General features: G+C 29.7%; 4 protein-coding genes across 5 annotated transcripts; 3 read left to right on the forward strand and 1 right to left on the reverse strand.

Moving 5' to 3' along the window:
* Window positions 1-2,052: 2,052 nt before the first annotated feature.
* LOC17895790 (shaggy-related protein kinase delta) lies at window positions 2,053-7,067 on the forward strand. 2 transcript variants are annotated; one of them, XM_006302247.2, is made up of 13 exons: window positions 2,053-2,218; window positions 2,914-3,151; window positions 3,255-3,347; window positions 3,431-3,490; window positions 3,568-3,840; window positions 4,181-4,255; window positions 4,784-4,840; window positions 4,921-5,061; window positions 5,163-5,213; window positions 5,400-5,495; window positions 6,022-6,105; window positions 6,200-6,302; window positions 6,730-7,067. In XM_006302247.2, the coding sequence occupies exons 2-13, from the start codon at window positions 3,011-3,013 to the stop codon at window positions 6,816-6,818; spliced, it is 1,263 nt and encodes a 420-aa protein (XP_006302309.1). In that variant the 5' UTR covers window positions 2,053-2,218; window positions 2,914-3,010; the 3' UTR covers window positions 6,819-7,067. The 2 variants fall into 2 exon arrangements, with proteins under 2 accessions (XP_006302309.1, XP_006302308.1); XM_006302246.2 differs by having other exon boundaries at window positions 2,918-3,151.
* Window positions 7,068-7,257: 190 nt separating this feature from the next.
* On the reverse strand, window positions 7,258-8,379 carry LOC17895269 (putative F-box protein At1g58090). Its single transcript, XM_006301006.1, has one exon. It carries the CDS (start codon window positions 8,377-8,379, stop codon window positions 7,258-7,260), a length of 1,122 nt encoding a protein of 373 aa, XP_006301068.1.
* Window positions 8,380-9,239: 860 nt separating this feature from the next.
* LOC17896474 (60S ribosomal protein L21-1) lies at window positions 9,240-10,247 on the forward strand. The gene is made up of 2 exons (XM_006302859.2): window positions 9,240-9,516; window positions 9,896-10,247. The coding sequence occupies exons 1-2, from the start codon at window positions 9,280-9,282 to the stop codon at window positions 10,151-10,153; spliced, it is 495 nt and encodes a 164-aa protein (XP_006302921.1). The 5' UTR covers window positions 9,240-9,279; the 3' UTR covers window positions 10,154-10,247.
* Window positions 10,248-12,846: 2,599 nt separating this feature from the next.
* On the forward strand, window positions 12,847-14,814 carry LOC17894382 (protein PHLOEM PROTEIN 2-LIKE A8). The gene is made up of 3 exons (XM_023787529.1): window positions 12,847-13,061; window positions 13,169-13,414; window positions 14,589-14,814. The coding sequence occupies exons 1-3, from the start codon at window positions 12,847-12,849 to the stop codon at window positions 14,812-14,814; spliced, it is 687 nt and encodes a 228-aa protein (XP_023643297.1).
* The last annotated feature ends 7,299 nt before the right edge of the window (window positions 14,815-22,113 follow it).

Genomic DNA, 22,113 nt, shown 5'->3' on the forward strand with positions numbered 1-22,113 from the left:
GAAATAATTTACATTTTTTAAAAAAACCAACATTATATAGCTTGTATTTAACTAATTAAATTACTCGTTCTCTTTCTGTATTCGTTATTTCTTGTCCCGATATTTGAAATATTTAAGTAATTTGAAACTTACTTTTGCTATTTAAATTTCATATTCATGTATGATACCCGTCATTTGATATTTAAAAGTTGAACTTGAATTTAAGTTTCCAAATTTTTTATATCATCTTGTTTTTGATGAGAAATAGTTATATAATTCTTTTTTTTTGAATTAACCGTTTCTTTTTGTGCTCGTTCTTTCCTTCTAAGATAAGATTATATATATATATATATATATTTATAAATGGCATCATTTACATATATATTTTTAAAAAAACCAACATTATATTGCCTGTAATTAACAACATTTTAAAAAACAATACCGTTAATTATTAGGTTGTAGAAACGTATAGCTTGTAATTAGAGTATATGTTTTATTTTGTATTACCGTAAAATTTGAAGAAATGTAAGCAAAGAGTCACATTTATAAACTACGAACTTATCTCTGTTTAAATCCTCAAAAAGAAATGAATCAATTGAACAAAAAATATATTAAATATTTTACTAAGTAATGAAAATTCAAATAACTATTTTATTCCATTAACTGTTTAATTCTTTTTGTGGATTGGCAATGTTATATTATATGGAAAATATAATAATCGTGTGATATGATTTTCTGAACTTATTTAAAACTATTAAATGCTAATTGCATATTAGTTAATATCCAGCGAAATTGGGGAGTTAATATATTATTAAATTGGTGTTAATAATAAAAAATGTTTATTTGATGATTTTATTTTTGGTCACATGCTATATTGGTTTTTTAAGTATATTTCAAGGAAATATATAAATATCTTTTTTGCTATATTTTCGAAAATCATTTTCAATATGAAGATTTTGAAAATAAGAGATTGTATGCGATACAAAATATTTATTCGATTGATTTTTGAAAAAAAATAATTATTGATTTTTTAAAGATTTTTTTTATTTAAACATTTTAATTATTTATTTAAGACTTTTTCATTTTTAAAAATTTTAAAGATAATATCAATTTTGTTGAATATTTCTCCATATTTTATGCTATTGTAAAATATATAACATATTTATTTTTCTTTTATTTTTCCTAAAACATCAATATAAAACAAAAAAAAACATATATGATGATTTTTGTAACGCAAAATAAATATATATCATATCATAAAAGTTATACAAAATACAAATAACATAAACACTTGAATAAAATCATTAAACCAAATAAAAAATACTATAGATTAGATTTTATTAAATATTAAATTATTGTTTAAAAATATCTAAAAATGTTAAATATGTTATATACATGGAGATTTTCGAATTTAATTTTCCACTTTTTTGGCAACAAAATTAGTATGATACATAAATATAGGTAGTTTCTGTTTTTTATTATTTATTTATTTATTAAAACATTTTTGCTGTCATTAGTTTTGTTTGGCAACTGAAATATATTTCATGAAATTTTTTTTTTAAAATTGGGTATGTTTGGCTTAAAGTTGTCCTTCCCAATTAATAGTATAGATTCCACAAAAAAAATGTATTAAAAATAAAAATACAAAGATTTCAGGCAATGACGTTTCAGCAAATTTTTTTTTTTTTTGTGTATATCTATATGAAGATTTAAATTTAATCAAATAAAAGTATATTAATTTCAATTGTTTAATTATCTTTTTTTTTTTTTTGTAAACCAATTGTTTAATTATCTTTTCATTACTTTTTAATGATTAAATCAGTAATTGATTGCATTTCCTAAAAATAAAAATATTTAACTTTTTTCTTATAATCCTATTTATATCTTCCTTAAATTATAATATTTTCATATTTAATAGTAGCAAACGTAATTAAATCCATAAAATTGACACTTAAATTTTTTTTTAAAGTCAAGCTTTAAATCATAAAAGTTATAAATTTTTATTAATTAGTACATAAAAACGAAAAGCAAGAAGATTTATAAATTCTAGAAACCTCTCTTGATTCAAAAACGGTAAGAAATCTACAAAACGAAACCACAGAGAAATCTCTATGTACAAGTAAGATCAGCTTTACTCTGTTTTTTTTTTTTATAAACTGAAGTAAAAAAAAAAGACGACGGAACGAAGAAGACGACATCGACGATCATCAAATGTGTGAACTTTTACTTTCCGATCAAGGTATAATCGATCTTTCTTTCACGACACTGCTTCGAATCGCTTCTAAATTGTGTAATTTTGACCTAATTTTAGTCGAATTTAGGGTTCTTGAATTCAAGGTTAAAGGAACACACTTTGTCTGGGTTTTTAGTTGAATTTAGATCTGTTCTGTCATGATTCCATCTGGGTTTTTCAATTCTAGTCTTTCTTGTGTAGTGGTAGTTAGTATCCCACTATTTCAATGTTTCACTATAGCTTTCTAAAAAGCTGAAATTTTTGACTTTTCTTGTTTCTTTATCTTCATAATTAACTCCCAAGAAATTATTGTAAGCTTGCAATAAAAAAAGGTGTTTTTGTTGATTTGTTTCTAGTGTAATGTGACTCTGATGTTTCTACTGACTGATCAAAGGAACTAGAGATCAGAGCACTGTGTTATTAACTTATTATATAGCCATCTTGTTCTACTTGTGGTTGTTTATGCTGGTGTACAAGATTTAAGAATGTACTTAGTGATTCTGTGACTTTGGCTAACTTTATTTCGTTTTCTGATAGTGAGTTGTGATATTTTGTTTTGGTGACTTTTCTCTCTTGGAAAGTATTATTGGAGAAACCAGTGACTTTGGTTTTATGTTGTCATTTTCCAATGATCTGAATCCTGTGGGTAGAGATATTCTAATAATTACTTTCACTTTTTATGATGTTAAAAATTCTACTAGGAAGATTGGTGCTTTGATGGGATGGGACACCATATTGCTAAGGTTTATGGTGTTAGCATATAGTACTAGTACGTCTTTATCTTGAGAACCAACCACTATGGAATCTCACCTGGGAAATGGAGTAGGCAGTTCGAGATCTGCCAAGAATGTAAAGAACACTTCTGGCTCAGTTGATTGGTTGAGCAAAGGTATGCTTGAGATGAGGATTAGGGACAAGACAGAGACTGATGAGGAGAGAGTAAGTTTTGCATCTTGAGTTGTTGTAGCTTATCTTCCTTCTCATGCACCCATCTATTTTATGAACTAGTTTACTTGTATTTGATGTTTTTTCTGTGTTGCAGGACAGTGAACCAGATGTCATTGATGGGGTTGGTGCAGAACCTGGCCATGTGATCAGAACTACACTCCGTGGACGAAACGGTCAATCAAGACAGGTTAGATGGTCAGAGAAAAAGTGTTTCTAGAATGTTAGTGAGACGTACTGATTCTTATACAACTGTTTAATTTTGATTGACAGACAGTCAGTTACATAGCAGAACATGTAGTTGGAACTGGTTCTTTTGGAATGGTTTTCCAAGTAAGTTAGACTATTTTTCTTGTTGTCTTGTTATTTTTAAAGATTCCCAAACATTTTATTTTTCCTTGTGGTGGTAGGCTAAATGCAGAGAAACTGGGGAGGTTGTTGCCATTAAAAAGGTTCTACAAGATAAGCGGTACAAGAACAGGGAATTACAAATTATGCAGATGCTAGACCATCCGAATGTTGTTTGTTTAAAGCATAGCTTCTATTCAAGAACAGAAAATGAAGAGGTTTATCTGAATCTTGTCCTTGAATTTGTTCCCGAGACTGTCAACCGTACTGCCAGAAGCTACAGTAGAATGAACCAGCTGATGCCATTGATATACGTCAAACTCTACACTTATCAGGTGATTATTTCCGGTGTTTAATATTTTTTGTGTCTCTTTACGTAAGCTTCACAGGTACTCACTTGAACTTAAGACACATTAGGTTTCTTAAATGATATGTGTGAGCTGGTTAATGTTAATGCCAGAAGTGATGGTTGGAGATTCTCTTTGTTTTGCTAGATAGATTGTATACTGGAAAGCAATTACTTCTGTAACTATTGTCTTTTCGTTAGAAGTTGGAACTGTTGAACATAATTGATTGTCTTTATGAAAAGGAAGTAATGCTAAAAATTTTGTCGAACCTGATAATTTGTTGGGCACTCTCCGATGATTTTTGAGGATTTTATGCTAATGGGTACAGATTTGCAGAGGGCTTGCTTACCTTCATAATTGCTGTGGTCTTTGTCACCGTGATATTAAGCCTCAAAACCTGCTAGTGAGTTTCACTTTTCTCTAAGCTACTTTTTTTTTTTTTTTTTCCTTTTATAGTAAGGTCTTTGTCACCACACATAGGGGTTTTATAGGCACTAGTATAGATATAAGACAGTGTTCTATTCTTTTACAAATTTGATCATTATACAGTAGGTTAGATAATGACGTGATAATATTTCATTATTACATGCCTGGAGGGTTTAAGCAACAGGGTTAAGTATGCATCTCGCTTCTGTTTATTTTCAATCCTCAAAGTGGTACCGGGCTTCTGTTCTGTATCGGGCTATTAATACAAGCAGGATGTTAAAACCTAAACTTTTGGGAAATAGTTTAGGTTTTTAGCTGGTCAGTTTGTTGGTTCAAATGTTTAGAATCCTCTTTTCTTGTGGTTTTACAAAGAATGAACTTGTTCAATAATGTTCCAGAGGTCTAGGTGCACCCTACCTGCAATTGATTAGTTTTTTCTTAAAAAATTGGCAATTTTCAAATTAAACAAACTCCTATTTGGCTTTACCTCTTTTGTGATGTGCAGGTGAATCCACACACACATCAGCTAAAAATTTGTGATTTTGGGAGTGCGAAAGTGTTGGTAAAGTTTATCAGCTATATAGCTCTTAGTAGTTTATTTTCTTGGTCCATGCCTGGATTATGACATGTCATGCTCCACAGGTGAAAGGAGAACCCAATATTTCTTACATTTGTTCAAGATACTACCGTGCCCCCGAGCTCATTTTTGGAGCCACTGAGTACACAACTGCAATAGACATATGGTCCACAGGTTGTGTGATGGCTGAACTGCTTCTTGGACAGGTTGGAGCACTAGTTTTGTGTTAGCTATATGATTTATGCTTGTTATTTTATTTGATCGTTCTCTTAGTTGTTTTTGTTCTCATGGATTAATTGTTATACAGCCTCTGTTTCCTGGTGAAAGTGGAGTCGATCAACTTGTCGAAATCATAAAGGTAGTGTTTTTTCCTAGAAATTATATTAGGATTAGTTTTATATACAAATAAAATGACATCTGTTAGAGCTGGCACTGGCTAATAGCTGTGCTCACTGCTGATTATCTTTTCATTAAAAAATTTACCACCATCTTTTTAGTACGACCTCTTATAATCTTTCTTCATTGGCTTTTAATTCTCATGCAGGTTTTGGGTACACCAACAAGAGAGGAGATCAAATGCATGAATCCGAACTACACAGAATTTAAATTTCCTCAAATAAAGCCTCATCCTTGGCACAAGGTATGTCGCTAGTAGTATTAATTATAAATAATATTGATCTCTTTCTCAGTTGGATTCTAGTTGTTAGTATCTGTCCAATCTTGTCTTCGATTTTAGTGAGGGCGATTGGAGTGCATGTGATCAATTAACTTCATATTTCATTCCTCTGCCTTACAGAGCAATGTGACAGCTTTACCGATAGACATTACCTAAGACATTGTACTATGGGAATCAAGTACTTCTGTTTAATCAATGGAATTTTCTGTATAAGATCGTTATGCAAACAAAGAAATTGAAACATCTAATACTCCCAAATAGGAATTACTTATACTTTGACTCATGGATTTTTTCTGCCTTGTTTAATTTTCTATCTTAAAGAAAGTTTTATTCAGCTGCCTTTACAGAACTCTTTAGCTTGCTCTATATTATTCTTATCTTCTTTTCCTGTGCCCTGTGCTAAAATTTCGCTTTGAAAATCATATTCTTGGTTTTACTTACCTCTGGTACTGTTCTTACAGCACAAAAATCATGTGTTTGCTCTTTTCAGGTTTTCCAAAAACGTTTGCCACCTGAAGCAGTAGATCTTCTTTGTAGGTTCTTCCAGTATTCTCCTAATTTGAGATGCACAGCGGTACAATATTCTTAATTTTCTTTGACTTTGTTACATATTTTCTTTGAAATAGGCATCAGAAGCTAACCCATTATGTCTTATGGTGTTCTAATAGGTGGAGGCTTGTATCCACCCGTTCTTTGATGAACTAAGAGACCCAAACGCTCGTCTCCCAAACGGCCGGCCACTTCCTCCACTTTTCAATTTTAAACCGCAAGGTAAAGGTTCCGTTATTTGCTACTTCTTGGTTTTCTGTGTTAAAATATTTTTTTAGGGGAAGAAAATTAGTTTGTTAATCCCGAGCTCAACTAGCATGTAGACTTAGGCTGCTTAATCACCTACATTTGAATCTCTCTACTCCTGATTCTTTATAGAGATAACAATTATAAACAATAATCAACAATATCAGTGCTCCTTTAGCAATGAGCGTAATCAAATCGAAGTTGGTTTTTGTATCGAACGATGTGTGATTCTCTTGAGCCTGCTATAGGAAAAAAGTCTTCTAATGTATTCTTCATGAGAAGATCCAAATTGCAGTACTCACCACTCCTTATTATACGAAACTGTGATCCTTCATCAGCTCGAAATCTGATATATAGGTGTTGTATGAATTGATTGATAAGCTTGTCTGCTTGTGTCCTACAGAACTCTCTGGTATCCCTCCTGAAACTTTGGACCGGCTTGTCCCAGAACATGCCCGTAAGCAGAACCACTTCATGGCATTGCACTCGTAAGTCTCTTCCGTGTTTTCTGTACGATCTATCGGGTGCTCTCTTCTTTTCTCTAAGCTCTCTAGATCCCAGTCTTTGGGGAACCCCCATTAGAGCACTCTCTGTAAACAGAAATCACCGGAAAAAAGAACCAATGACTTTGTATTAAGTTGCATCCCCATCCCTTGTCGTGTCGAAGTGGGGATACGTGAATTTACAACATTACTTTGCTAGATAATATTGATATAGAGGAATTTACTTACATTTGCCATAGTCAAGCCAAAATTTAACAAGAACACACATGAAGTAAGTTGGTTTTGTTTGAATTGTATTAATAATGAAGTGAGACATAACGATTGCTAGTTAAAAAACAAAAACAAAAACAAAAAGCAAGAAAGTGACAATGGGGATCAAACTTGTAAATCTTCTTGGTTCACTTCATCGAAAGGCGCGATAGTCTCTCTCAAGTGAAGGGGATCAGACTTGGGACATGAAAAGAGCAACCTGACTGAGTAGGCACTTCATCTATTTTAATCTTTTTGCACTTACCTCCCCTCACAATATAGACGTAAGCTTGTCCATTTCTATTGTTGCTACAACACATGATGAAGGTCTTTCCATATATATTATCCTCGACCATGTATCTTGAAAACTTGTGATAAAACCTTGGATAGCTAGGTCTTGAGATAGTCATGAACTTGATCCAAACCACATCGTCTCCATCACCCCTACTGCTAATCTTATTCTTTGTCACCCAAATCTTACTCTTGCTCGTTTCTTTGCAATGCTCTAACAACGAAAACCGATCTCCCTTGTAAATCGCAAGGACATGAGAATGAGAATAATTTCTCTTCTTACAAGGTAGGACACAAAAGGGCTTGACTCTCTCTTCCAAAAGATCGAGGAAACGGATGAAGTACCGACCGGTTTCAAGATTATAAGCTGTCCAGTACAAATTTCCATTCAGGGACACATTATTATAGCGTAACGACTGTTCTCTGGTGTGCTTTGCTACGTACCCGGCATGATCAATAGACTTCCACGCATTGGTTTCAAAATCAAACATGATAATTCCCTGGTGATCATCCTCAAAACAATAACTAGTCCCAACAATCTTGTTATAACTCTTGTCTGGTCCATTACCATTGTAGACCATGCCACATAAGTTAAAAGAGAAAACCATGGTCTGAATCCATCTAACCTGTCTAAAGAAAGGGTTCCACACCACACCACATGGTCTGAATTCATAGGGTTGATATAAGAAGAAGTACCCATCAGAGTTACCACAGTCGTCATAAGTATGATGATCAGTCCCATAAATCTTGGTAAAGTCGAAGTAGAAGTTACGCACTTTCGTTGTTGGATCTTCGTTATTGAGATTGACGCTTACGGAATAAGTTCTATGATCGGTATGTAACATGAACTCTGGTCGAGCGAAAGGCAACTGTTTGTTGGCGAATCTCTTGTTGTTGAGAAGAGTGTTCCATGTTTTGCAAACGGTTCTGAAGCGAACGAGAGATCGAGGTGGAACTCGCACGAGTATCTCTTCTTCAAGATCTAATGGAAGCTTTCTTGGCGACGACATTAGGGTTTTTTTTTTCTTTTTTTCTTTCTGACAAATGTATTAAGGAAGGGAAGAAAAATAATATATAGTGATTTTAAGTAGAACCGGAGATAAACTAAGATCGACGACGAAAACCAATAAATTATGATTAAGATTATTAATAAATGATTAAATGTTAATATTTAAGTTTAGGAAATTTATAGCATATATTATTTACATTCATGTTTATGTCATATCTCTTCTATTCTATATATAAGATAAATTTAACCATTTAAATTATTATTAATATTTATGTTTGAGAAATTTCCTCCAGTACCATATTTTAAATATTTTTTTCCAAAAATACAAAATTTGTTTTTTCCAAAACTACAATTTTCTAAAAATACTATTAAAAACATTAAAAATTTGATTTTTGAAAATACTTAAAAAATTTATGTTTGAGTTGACTATTTATATAAAACTAATAATAATTTATTTATGCAATATATAAAACGTTCTTTACATGTCACTATTTTTACTAAACTTGATCCAATGTATTGAGATATATGTACGCTACATTTCTTTATACAAGTACTACTATGAGTACTATCCGTTCGTAGTTCAAAACAAATGAGAAAGAATCGTAATTAAAAAAAAAAAAAAAACACTGATTCATAAATTCATAACTCAAACTAATGTAAAATCAGAAGCTCAGATTTTTCAGACTCAGGTCTTTGTTTTTGTCCTATAAATTAATAATACCAGGGTGGAAATCATAAACAATTAAACATAAAGGGTCTTTTATGTCAATTCAATCAGGCTAAATATTTAAGGCCCAATAGGCCCATGTATACCAAAAAGCCTCTTAAACTAGTTTTCATCCCTCTCTCTCATTTTTAGGGTTTCACCAGAGAGACAGACCAGTGAGAGGAGTCGTAAAAAATGCCGGCGGGACACGGAGTAAGGGCGAGAACAAGGGATCTGTTCGCGAGACCATTCAGGAAGAAGGGTTACATCCCACTCTCCACTTACCTGAGAACCTTCAAGGTCGGCGATTACGTGGATGTCAAGGTTAATGGAGCTATCCACAAGGGTATGCCTCATAAGTTCTACCATGGTCGTACTGGTCGCATCTGGAACGTTACTAAGCGTGCCGTTGGTGTTGAAGTCAACAAACAGGTTTGTCAAAATGTTAAATTTTGCAACTTTATTGAATTTTAATGATCTGTTTGTGTTTGTATTGTGTTTCTTGGCTAATTGAAACTTGAGATTGTGTTGATTGTTGAATTAGGGGTTTTTAATTGATTATGATTCCTTGGTTATCTTCTGAAATGTTTGGTTTTGTATTGGTTTAGAGGATTCATGTTTTGATTTTGCCTTTGTCTTTGAGCTAACTTAAGAGTTTGGCTTATGTATTATATGTGTTGGCTTTTGCTATTTATATGAGTTGTTATCACATCCTCTATGATTCTTGTGTTTACTTTGAAGGTTCTTGTGTTAATGAGTAATGTAATCTCTAGTTTAGTGACTTAATGATGTGTTTGGGTTTGGATTTTAGATTGGGAACAGAATCATAAGGAAGAGGATTCATGTGCGTGTGGAGCATGTGCAACAGTCAAGGTGTGCTGAGGAGTTTAAACTCAGGAAGAAGCAGAACGATGAGCTTAAAGCTGCAGCTAAAGCTAGAGGTGAGACAATCAGCACCAAGAGACAACCTAAAGGTCCTAAACCAGGTTTCATGGTTGAAGGTATGACATTGGAGACTGTTACTCCCATCCCTTACGATGTCGTCAACGATCTCAAGGGTGGCTATTGAGTTGTTTCCATTTGTTATGATGTTTTTTTTGTATCAAACAAGACTGATTTCTACATGGTATGAGTTCAGATTTTGTTTCTACATTCTTCAGAAATATGACAGCATTGGGAAAAATTAAATCTCTTTCAATCTTAGCAATTGGTGCCACAATAATAGAGATCTTTCATTTTTTTTTTTATCGGCAATAGAGATCTTTCAGTGTTAGCAATATTTCAATGTTACAAATTGGTGCCACAAGAAAAGAGAGAGCAATGGAAACAAAATCACTTATTAGTAAAGTTATTACGTTAAGAGACCTTTCACCCAAATGGTTTGTAATAGCCACAACAGAGAACAACAACCAAGGCTTTACCCGGATACTTGAGAGGGAGAGGGCAAGGTAGAGTGGCCAAGACAGCTCTTCAAAACCAACTTGAATCTAGTGGTTCTGTCGAGGTGTAATTGGATCCAGTGCATATGACAGGATACGCGAATGAAGTAGGAATTGGTCACTAAACTCCTTACTAATATTAGATTATACAACAACAAGAGAGATTAGCGCGGTTTTCAAATGTCCTATGCAAAATCAAAAAAAAAAAACATTATTTTATCCACTTTTATGCAAAAATTGACATTTTTTTTACCTTTGCTCTCACAGCTTGTTTCTTTACATTTTCTTTTTTGCAAAGTTACTTGATTCGACACAATTAAGACTCTTTTGTCAAAACTCATCTTAGCTAATATCTCTTCCACAATATTAAAAAAATTACCTAATATTTTTACATAGTGTAATTTAGAGTTAAAAAAATAATATATATATTGAGAAACTCCACCCCCTCCCGGCATTGTGATTCTTTTAAATTAGTTTTGGGCATCCGAGAAAATCCAAAATAACCAAACCGAGAAAAACTGAAATTAATTTTGGTTCCCGATTTCAACTAATTTCTCATATGTAAACCAATCGGCGGATTTATAATTAAGAAATTTCTTTGGATATCATATGTTTAAGTTTTTGTTCTAAAAATACCACAAATTGTTTTTTTCCCAAAAATAACATAAAGTTTTATTTTTCCAAAAATAACATAAACATAAAAGAAATTTGAATTTTGAAGATATTTACATTTAGGGTAGAGTTTTTAGGGGTAGGGTTTAGTGTTTAGGATTAGAGTTCAGCTAACGAGTCGGTTCGGTAGGCAAGAACCGATTAATTTTTACTAAATCATTCTAATTATACATGCCCTAATATTTTTTTTGTTAAAAATGATAAAATGAAGAGTTTATATTTCATAATTTGCTGCAAAAATGTTATAATAGATATGATAATATTCAAATTAAATTAAATTTTTAATTTTAAGCATTTCATTAAGAGTCATACCATTGGACTACCATAATTTTCAACATCAAAATAGAGTTGCTTATAAATTTATTTTTAAAACTTTAATGTAAAAAATGTGTAAGCACCCTCCAATGGTGCTAACCATTGGAGATGCTTTAATGATAGGTGCTTAACATAAAATGAACAATCTAATTAGTATTAAAAGGGAGAAGAGAGAGATTTATTTGGCAAAAAAGAAAGAACATGGAAAAATAATTTTTCTTTTTAATATTCTACCCAAACAACCAATAAAATTAAGCCACGTCGCGTTGCTTCACTAATCTTTCCGTTGCCAACATAAGCAACATTTCTCCTTCTTCTTGGCCATGTTACTTCATTTTCCATTAATTTGGTCTACTGAAAAATTAAGCAACCTCTAAAAACTATCCAATGGAACTGCTCTTAGAAAGAAATCTAAGAACATCATTATTGCAAACATCTTAAATATAAATTTTATGATTAACTTAATATTATAATTGAAAACATATTTTAGCACAGTGTTTGTATCTTATATAATATATATCTTATCAATTAACCTTATTTTGTATTTAATTAAATCAAAAGTTCATCTAAGAATTTTTTAAGATCCCCTATTAAGGGTTTGAATGGAAAGGCAGATATAAAGCAGATATATAGTAGGACACAGATTAACTGCACTTTGTTTACCATTCATATAAATTAATAATTATCATTTATAACAGGCAGATATCCGGTTAAACTTCTGTAGGTGGAAAAAAAAAATTATTTTATGGTCATATTTTTTTCAGAACAGATCAAACACCTATATTTTAAAATGTTTAATATATAATCTGCATTTGAACTGGTAAATCTGTTTGATCTGTCTAATATATTTGATTTGCTCTTTTTAATATGTTTTCCATTTTTTTTTTTTTGTCGACAATATGTTTTCCATTTGAAGCCTAAGTTTTGCACTGATTGTGAAGAGCCACGTATAGTACGTACCGAAGTCAAGACGTCTCCATCACCACTTGCATTCACATTCCTAAAATAAAAAGACATGTTACTTGGAAGTTGGAACACAAGATACACTCCGTGTATGGGGATTGTCACTCATACATTGTAGAGTTATATTAATAGGAAAAAATAAGAAATGTTCATGATAGACTATCTTATCCAACAAAACGGAAAAAAACAAAAAAGCCCGTGTATGAAGAGCGTAGTAATGTCATTGGTACTTCTGAAGTCAGGTCGTCCCCTCAAATATTTAACGTGTATAAATAATGTTAACCATGCATACTGAGTACTGACCATTTCGACAAAACTCACACAAGAAGTATAACACATTTCTCTCAAACAATAAATTTTTTAGTCTTCTCTCATGAAGATTTCGTCTCTCGCTGAAGTCCATCAAGTATTCCTCAGTTTCCGAGGAGATCAGTTGCGCTACAGCTTCGTCAGCCACCTTCTTGATGCCTTCGAGAGACATGGAATCTTGTGTTTCGTAGACAAAGATGAGCTAAGGGGGCAAAACATGACAAACCTTTTTGTGAGGATTAAAGAGTCTAAGATCGCGCTAGTCATCTTCTCTACTAGGTATGAGTGAAAATAATCTCTAGTTATATATATCTTCTTCATTCAATCTACTTCAAAAGAAGGAAGGAAACACACCATGCAGGTTTGATATTTTATTAGTCCTACAGGTATGCAGAGTCGAGTTGGTGCATGGATGAACTGGTGATGATGAAGAAACGTGTGGATAAAGGAAAGCTCCAAGTCATTCCCATCTTCTACAAGGTTAGGGCAACGGATGTGAGAGGACAGACAGGTGAGTTTGGTGACAAGTTCTGGGAGCTTGCTAAAACTTCTCGAGGATATCAGATCATGCAGTGGAAGGAAGCTCTCGAATGTATTTCCAACAAGATGGGTCTGTCCTTGGGAGACAAAAGGTACTACGAGTGCTTCTGCTTTAATTTATGTTATTTCCTTTTTCTTTTCTGATTTACAAGTCTTGATTGTTTTTAATTAGTTTTGTCATTTTATGTTATAATTTGCTAAAACAAATTGTTGATAAGTTGGTTCATTTATCGCAGTTTTTTTTATCTAAAATAATATATAGAATATGCACATGTTTTAAGCAACTGATACTCTTATTTATCAGATAACAACAACACATGTAATTTTACATGGTATCATACTATTTTTTCAAGTCACATATGAACAAATTACAATGCTTATCTATTAAACCACATGTTTTAGTTTATTTATTTCCTTGTCCACCATGTATAGGAGTATAGGACTTGCAACAGAATTATGAGATTTTTAGTTTTATAAGAATTTATTTTCCAGTTTTAGCATTAAATATACTCTTCTTAGTGATACTTAGGCCATCCTCATTGGGGGTATCTTAGTAGGCTAAGATACCCACACTTTTTCAAAGAAAGTATATTATATAAGGATTTTCTTTGGAAAAGTGAGGGTATCTTAGCCTCCTAAGATACCCCCAATGAGGATGCCCTTATTCCGCTAAGGGCATCAGGGGATCTTAGAGCTAAGATTTACTAAAGAAAATATCTTATTTAAAATATATTCGTTGGTAAATCTTAGCTTTATGATCCCCCTAATAATGATGGCCTAATAATCATCTTGCAAAATGTGCAAGAGTTCGCGGATTTTGTTTCTCCAATATGCGTCTGGTGTATCTGACTGGCTTTCTCTAGGAAAGAGTCATTTTTCGTGAGCCACAGAGGTGGTCACATAACTGGGATAGCGACTCTGTTCACTACTTGATCTTAGAGGGTAGATTTTAGTTCAAATTTTATTATAATATGTTTCTTGTTAATTGGTTTTGTGAAAAAATTTCTTTTGAAAGTTTACATGATTCATGAGTAGCCGCCGAATAGCCAATTGCCAACCTTAACTTGCATCTTATCACTTTTATCCTTTTATGTGACACTTAATACAACTATTTTTGTAAGAAAAAGAAAGAATTATGTGTGGGAGATAAGAATGCAAGGGACTTGTTTCTTATTTTTATTTTGTGCAATGAAGATAACGTTAAAAGATGTGTGGAACTTAAGTATTATGATTTGTGCCTTCAATGGAACTACCATTTTCCCGCAGTTCGGAAGCCGATTTTATCAAGGAAATTGCTGAAGAAGTAGAAAGAGTTCTATTTGAAATACTACGCAAGGCTGCAAAAGATTATCAATGTATCAGTTTCCTCCTAGATAAGAAGAGAAAGATGTATCCAATTTTTCCTGAAAGTAAAAAGTCTTGGAAGTGGTCATATCAATTTCTCAAATGCAAGAGGTCAAGGCTCAAGAGGGAAAAAACCAACAAGGTCTGATATACAAACGTGGTTTTATTAAATGCAAGTACGTACGAAGCTCTTCGTTTTGTTTTTCAATAAACTAGACTCACCAATTTCTTTATTTCATTGTAAATAATATTTAATTAAGGACTTTGCATATTTGTATTTAAAATAGTGTAAAATATTTTTATTTCTTATATTGACATTTTTATTTTTCTGAAATGATGATTTAAAGAGAATTATAAGTGATTAATAAATAAGTGTTTATAACTGTTTTACACCAATTCAGAAGTTGATACATGGGCTGTTTTCGAAACAGAGATCGGTTTATTAATCAGAACCTAAGAACATCACTGTCCAATAAGAAAAACGATGAAGCAACACTTGAGTGATGGCGATTATTATCCTTGGTCGGAAGTCTTAACCTTACCGAGAAAGTACTATTACTTTATTCATCTTCAACCATTCATCTCATGTGATTGGTTTTCTCTTTCTACTCGAGCAAATCGGAATAGAGCAGCAAGAAGACTCTCAAAGGAACATAGAGGATATTTGTCGGAAGCATCAAATGTATTGATTTCAACCAAGCAACAAGATACATAAACATCTCTAACGATATTGAATTCACGTTTCCAAATTAAAGTAATGCCAGTGGCATTTTGGAGTTTCAGCTATATGCTGATAGCCAGTAAAAAGTGTGCGAAGGAGGGACTTAACATATTATATATGTTGCCTGTAAGGCTATCTGATAGCGGGGTTACTTCCACTCCTTTATCGAAATTGTATCAATTTCCTGTATTTGCGTATAATGGTGTATTAGAATGTTTTTTTGTATCCCGTAAACAATTTTTTATATCAATATATTTGATTTGACGGAAAATAAAAACATGGTGTAGATATCGACGACACAAATCTTTTGGTAAGAAGACCATTTAACAATAACACACAAATTTAATCTTTAAAATTATTAACTGAACTAGAAATATTATAATCTTTTTACTATTTTGCTAATTTTACCAACAATTTATAACTAAAATATTAATATACTTCACGGTAGAAAATATGGCTAAACTGTTTTACAAGTTAAATTAGAATTAGAAAGATAAAAATAAAACTGAAAGAATCTATATTAACATTTTTGCAGCACTTTTTGAAATTAATCATGGAGTTCAAAGTTGTTTACAACCATTGCAATTGATAATTTTTTTTGATAAAATTAAATCATTTAATATTAATTATCACAATATTTTCGGGTATTTTCCATAAATTTTTTCAATTGATTACGAGTTTCCTTAATTAAACTACCTAAATCCTTTTTTTTTTGTCATCACCTAAATCCCTTATTAATCGCATATTATTTTCTATATATGTTTCCGAAAAAAATGAAAAAAAATCAGTCATTAAATTATATCTTAAATATTATATGTCTAACTTCACACCAAGTTTAGACTAAAACTATATTTGATTTTGCCATTTTTTTTAAAGGAAAAAAGATACCTAACTACATGAATTATGATACAATACATGGTCACACATACGAAGTTTAAAAATGTATCTCTAACTATACAAACTATATGTATTGCATGTCCACATATACGAACTATATGTAGTCATGTCGCCAACATCACGAACATTTTTTTTGGTACATTTTTCGCCGGAATCCGGTGTTGACCAGTTTTACCGGCGTTGACCAACATAAATATTTTTTTAAAAAAATTAGTTTTTTAATATTTAGAAATTATGTTATTGAATCATTTATAATATTGTAAATTAATATATATATATATATATATATATACAATATTCAATATAAAAATATTTTGTATATATATTCAATGCATTGATTCTTACAATTAGTTAGTTTTGATAATTTCAAAACTAAACTAAAATAAAAAACCAATTAGGTAAAATAATAATAAAAAATAAAACTTAAAAAAAAAAAAATCACAATGTTTCTTTTAAATATTTATAAGATAGAAGATCTAACAATTTTTATAACTAGTAGAATAAAACTCACACATAATTGGTTTGATTCTAATGCTTTAATATTTAAAATTCACATATTATATATTAAATATTCAAATATTAAACCAAGATGATATCCATGTCCGAATATTTTTTAAAATAGGAAAATTTTCTGTTTATTAGTATTTTTCCTAATTGCTTTTTTTAGTTTAGCTTTGAATTATCGAAACTAACTAATTATAAAAATCAATGCATTGAATATATATATATACAAAAGATTTTTATATTAAAAATTGTATATATTTTCTTAATTATACAATATTATAAATGATTCAAAAACATATTTTTTAAATAATAAAAACCTAAAAAAAAATCTTTTTTTGAATATTTGTGTTGGTCAACGCCGGTCAAACGGGTCAATGCCGGATTCCGGCCAAAAGTGTACCGGAAAAAATGTTCGTGATGTTGGCGACATGACTACATATAGTTCATATATATGGGAATGCAATACATATAGTTTGTGTAGTTAGAGATACATTTTTAAACTTCGAATGTGTGAACATGTATTGTAGCATAATTCATGTAGGTAGATATATTTTTTCCTTTTTTAAAACATGGGTTTAGTCTTTTGGCGGTTATATGACATGACGGAGTTTAAGACGGGAAAGTTGTAATATGTTTCCAACATATAATATGAGGGGACGAGTTGTAAGATGTAAAGGGTTTGAGTTGATATTACTAATAAAAACTAGAGTCGGACCCGCGCTACAGCGCGGGGGAAAAGTTTCGACTTGTTTTTTTTATTAAGAAAAACATTTTCTTAGGGAGAGATTTTTTAGTTGTATTGATAATTTTTCATGATAAATAAACATTATTGATTAAATAGTTGCAATTGGGAATGAGGGTAATTATTCTTTTTCGTTAATCCATATAGTTTAAATTTTGGTGGGTACATAACTAATATATTTTTAATAATAAGTGTTCACAAAAAGTGAATAAATTTTCTATATGATTTTAAATCATATTTATATAAGATTTGGTATTACAAAGTATTTGGTTGTAAAACTTAAGTGGTGTGTATTATACTCTGACCCGTTGCAAAATTATCAATAATTTTAATATAAGTTCTGACCCGTTGCAAAATTATCAGTTAATATTTATAATATTTGAACTTTTTAAAATTTCTAATATTTTATACATTTTAAAATTTAAATATTATGATATTTTGAAGCTTTCAGAAAAATTTAATTTGTTCAAACTTAAAACCGGTTTATACCAAATAAAACTTTTAAATTTGCATGCATGATAAATCAAGTTTAGTGTTCATCGTAGTTCGAAACATGTTGGTCTTATTTATAATGATCTGAACTATTTCCAAAAATATTTTAGCCGATGTGGGACGTTGTACATACACTTTATTTTTGTCAATCGAGTAATATATGTCCGCTTTGAAAATTTCAAATTGCAACATATGTAAGAAAATGTTAAATTTTATTATAAATTCGTATTATATATTGTAATATAGTAAATTAAAAATCAAATCAAATTAAGATGAAAGGAGAATAATAATTGTTTTTAATATTTCTTTTTAATTAGTTAAAGTAATATTAGGAAACCCAAATTTGGATTTGGAAATAATATAGTCTACAGGGGAAGTATCCGATTTTATATCCAAACCTAATCAAATATCCAATTTTGAAATATCTAATTGAAAATTCCGGATCAATTTCTTTACAAAACCCGACCTGAAAAATTTGTGTACTTCTCTTTTTACTATAGCAGGGATTGATATTTTACTTTACGTGCAAGTTTAGATTTTGCCACATATGGGCCAAAGTCTTATTTTGCCACATATGGGCCAAAGTCTTCCGTTTTGAATCTGAAGGGCATCTAAATGGGCCATAACATCCTTTTGCTTATATTTTAAAATCTCCTATTATTTCGTGGAAGGAGCCGGAAGACTTGGAAGCTAATGTTTTAAGATATCCAATTGCCTAAGTCGGGTAATTTGGCATGGATTGAACCGACCCGTTTTGGGCAAAATTATTTAAGTACCCTTTGAGTAAGTGTTAACGCTCTCTAGCGAATGTTTTACGAATGGTTTTTCTGTAAATTTGTTTTTTTATTTTTTTGGAGGAAAAGTGTACTCCTTTTTTACTATATAGGAGATTATAATATTATTAATCTCATAGTTCAATACGGGTCATTTTTTTTTGTAACATAATATATCAGTCTACAGTTCTAAAAATCAACCAAAGTAATGAGTCAATATAAAAATGAAATAAGTCTACTAAGACCAAACAAATCGACCAAATATTTTTTTAAAATCAACAAACATAACAAATAAGTCAACAATATAAATAAGTCGATAGTATTAAAAAACAACGAAGCAAAGTATAAGTCGACTCTTGTAATATAAGTTAACAACAACAAAGTTTAAGCCGACAGAGATAATATATAAGTCGACAGTTCTAAAAGTCAACTAAATTGAAAAGTCAATATAAAAAGGAAATAAGTCTACTAACACTAAACAAATCGACCAAAATATTTTTAAATTAACAAAAAAAAATCAAATATGTCAACGGTATAAATTAGTCGACAGTATAAAAAACAACGAAACAAAATATAAGTCGACTCTTGTAATACAAATCAACAACAATAAAAACAAGTCAACATAAGTAAATAGACAAATCAAATAGTTCAAAATATCAACCTTATTAATAAATCAACATTAAATAGAATAAGTCTATCAAATATCTATATTATTGATTGCATAATCTTAAATTACATATTTTTTAATAAATTAAAATTTGGCCATCAATTTTTTCATATTTGTATTGATTGAAAATTTTATATAATTATTAATTAAAAAAATATTATAATTTTTAGTTATTAAAAATATTAGTACGATATTAAAATTAAATTTTAAATCTTATTATATAAACCTTGGTTTTCAAAGTCAGCCATTAACAAGATAGTAACACGTGTCAATTATAAACGATAAGATGTTTACACGTGGCATAACTAATTTTGTTAATATTTGGATAAAATAGAAATATTATTAACCCTATCGAAAAAGGAAATATATAAAATAAATATTATAAAGAATTATATATTAAAAATTATTAATAAAATTAAATAGATAACCTAATTTCAGTTATGTCAATTTGGTTTATTAATAAGATAGAGATTTAAAATTTATATTTAACAAGAATATATGGCGATTTTTGTTTACAGAAGAGGATTAAGGTTTAAACTTTAATTTTACAATTAAACCAGGTTATTTGTTGGTTTGGGTATAAAGTGTCAAGTAAAACTCTAATTTTAAAGGGTTTTAGAAGTTTACAAAAGTTTTTATTAAATGATTTATATGCCGTTTAGAGTCTTTTTAAAATCTTTATAAATATTTGTATTGAGTCTCCCAATAGTAATGATGATCTAGATGTACCTTATTATCTATATAAAAGTTTACAATTTTTCATATTTGAAAAGGGATATTTTTAAAATGGATATTTTTTGGCGGGAAATTATTTTTCGGAAATTTTTTGGCGGTAAAAGTTTTTTGGCGGGAAAATTTGGCGGGAAATTTTTCGGAAGGAATATTATTTTTTGTTGAAAAATATATTCCTTTCTTCATCATGGGTTATAATAAAGGAGAGTAATTTAGTATATTGAAGAGGGTACTTTTGAACATGGACATCTACAGAGGGTATTTGTAGAAAATAGTAGCATAAAAAGTTTAGTTATGCAAATCCCCCAAATCCCCCAATTTTATTCATGATTTTTATTTTATAATATGTTATATTTCTTTAATTTATAATTTATGTATGAATGTATTATGCCATTGAGCAATTTCATTGTCGAAAACACAAGGGTGAATAAAAGATTTTCGAAAATAATATTTTCACCTTAAATTAAAGATAACAAAGTTCAATATAAATCGTAATATAATAATTTTAAAATATTTTTAAAGAAAATATGTAGTTTCTTAAAGAAAATAGTATTTTTATGTTTATTTGCGTTGTTTATATGAATTTATTTACAATTGAATATATTTGTATTTAACATCATATTTTAGATTGATGTTAATTTGAAAGAACTTTACCATCATATTAAATAATAATTAATTAATTTTCATAGTCAGAGAATGATTTTTTGAAAAATTGAAAGTTAAGAAATAAATTTTTTTACAAAATGGTATAATCATGTTTTAGAGGATAATTGCTAAATTAAGATTTTTTAAAATATTATAGCAATATTATGAGTAATGATGAATAGATCCCAAATAGCTCCCAAATGTTTTGATGATTGTTAATTTGACATTACTAGATTTATATAATTAACGTTTAATAACGAATTTTAAGAGATATATATATATATATACACGTTTATTTGATACTTTAAACCAAATAAAATTTCTTTTCAAATGAAATTAGTTTCTCTTATTTTTTCAAAAAAAAAATTGGAAATTATTTTTATAAGTTATAATTAATTTTAATTTTAATTTAATTTTAAATAAATATAACCCGTCTATCGGACGGGTACTAAACTAGTATATTTATAAAATTAAAATTTATTGTTTTAGTAAATTTATTTAATACTAGTTATTAAATAAAAAGGTATTTTTGTCTGTTTTGATTTTAAAAAAGTATAGTTTTCAAATAACAATAATATAGAGTGTAGTTGTCAATTTTTTTAATAAAAATAGTATATTTTTTAAAATGTCCCTTAAAGTTTTTATTGAAAAATCAAAATAACAAATAAATATATATGATACTGATTTGTAATTTTATTATTATTATTATTGTTAAATGAATATTCATGTACGCCGTGTAAATCTAAACAAATAATATATTTATTAGATAATTCTGCGATTTTATAATTAGTTATAGATTATTTTACGATTTTATATATTTAATTTGTTTAATTATTTATTTAATTATCTATATTATTTTTGGTGTATTTTTTTCTAAAAACTTTTTTTATTGGCATTTCAATGTAAAATTTTTCTATTTAATAAATTTATTTTTATTTGTGTATTTTTCAATTAATATATTAGGATATACGGTTTAGATAGTAGAAAATTTCGGATAAAAGATTTTTGATTTTTAAAATCATTCAATTTGAACCCTGTCTTTATTGTTTCTTTCAAAAAAAAGTCAGAAATGCTAATAAAATAAATAAATAAACCTAGTTAGTAGACAAGACAACACATAGGTATATGGAAGACGATATACGATTTGACCCAAAAGTTTTGGTGTCGTTTTGAATTTCCCAAATATTTTAAAAACCCGCCTCTTCACTTTCTCGCTCAAAAAAAAAATCCCCAAATTCTCTCTAAAACCTTCTTCATTCTCTCGGAAACACCAT

Source organism: Capsella rubella, unplaced genomic scaffold, assembly GCF_000375325.1.
Source record: "Capsella rubella cultivar Monte Gargano unplaced genomic scaffold, Caprub1_0 scaffold_2, whole genome shotgun sequence".
NCBI classification, from domain to species: domain Eukaryota; kingdom Viridiplantae; phylum Streptophyta; class Magnoliopsida; order Brassicales; family Brassicaceae; genus Capsella; species Capsella rubella.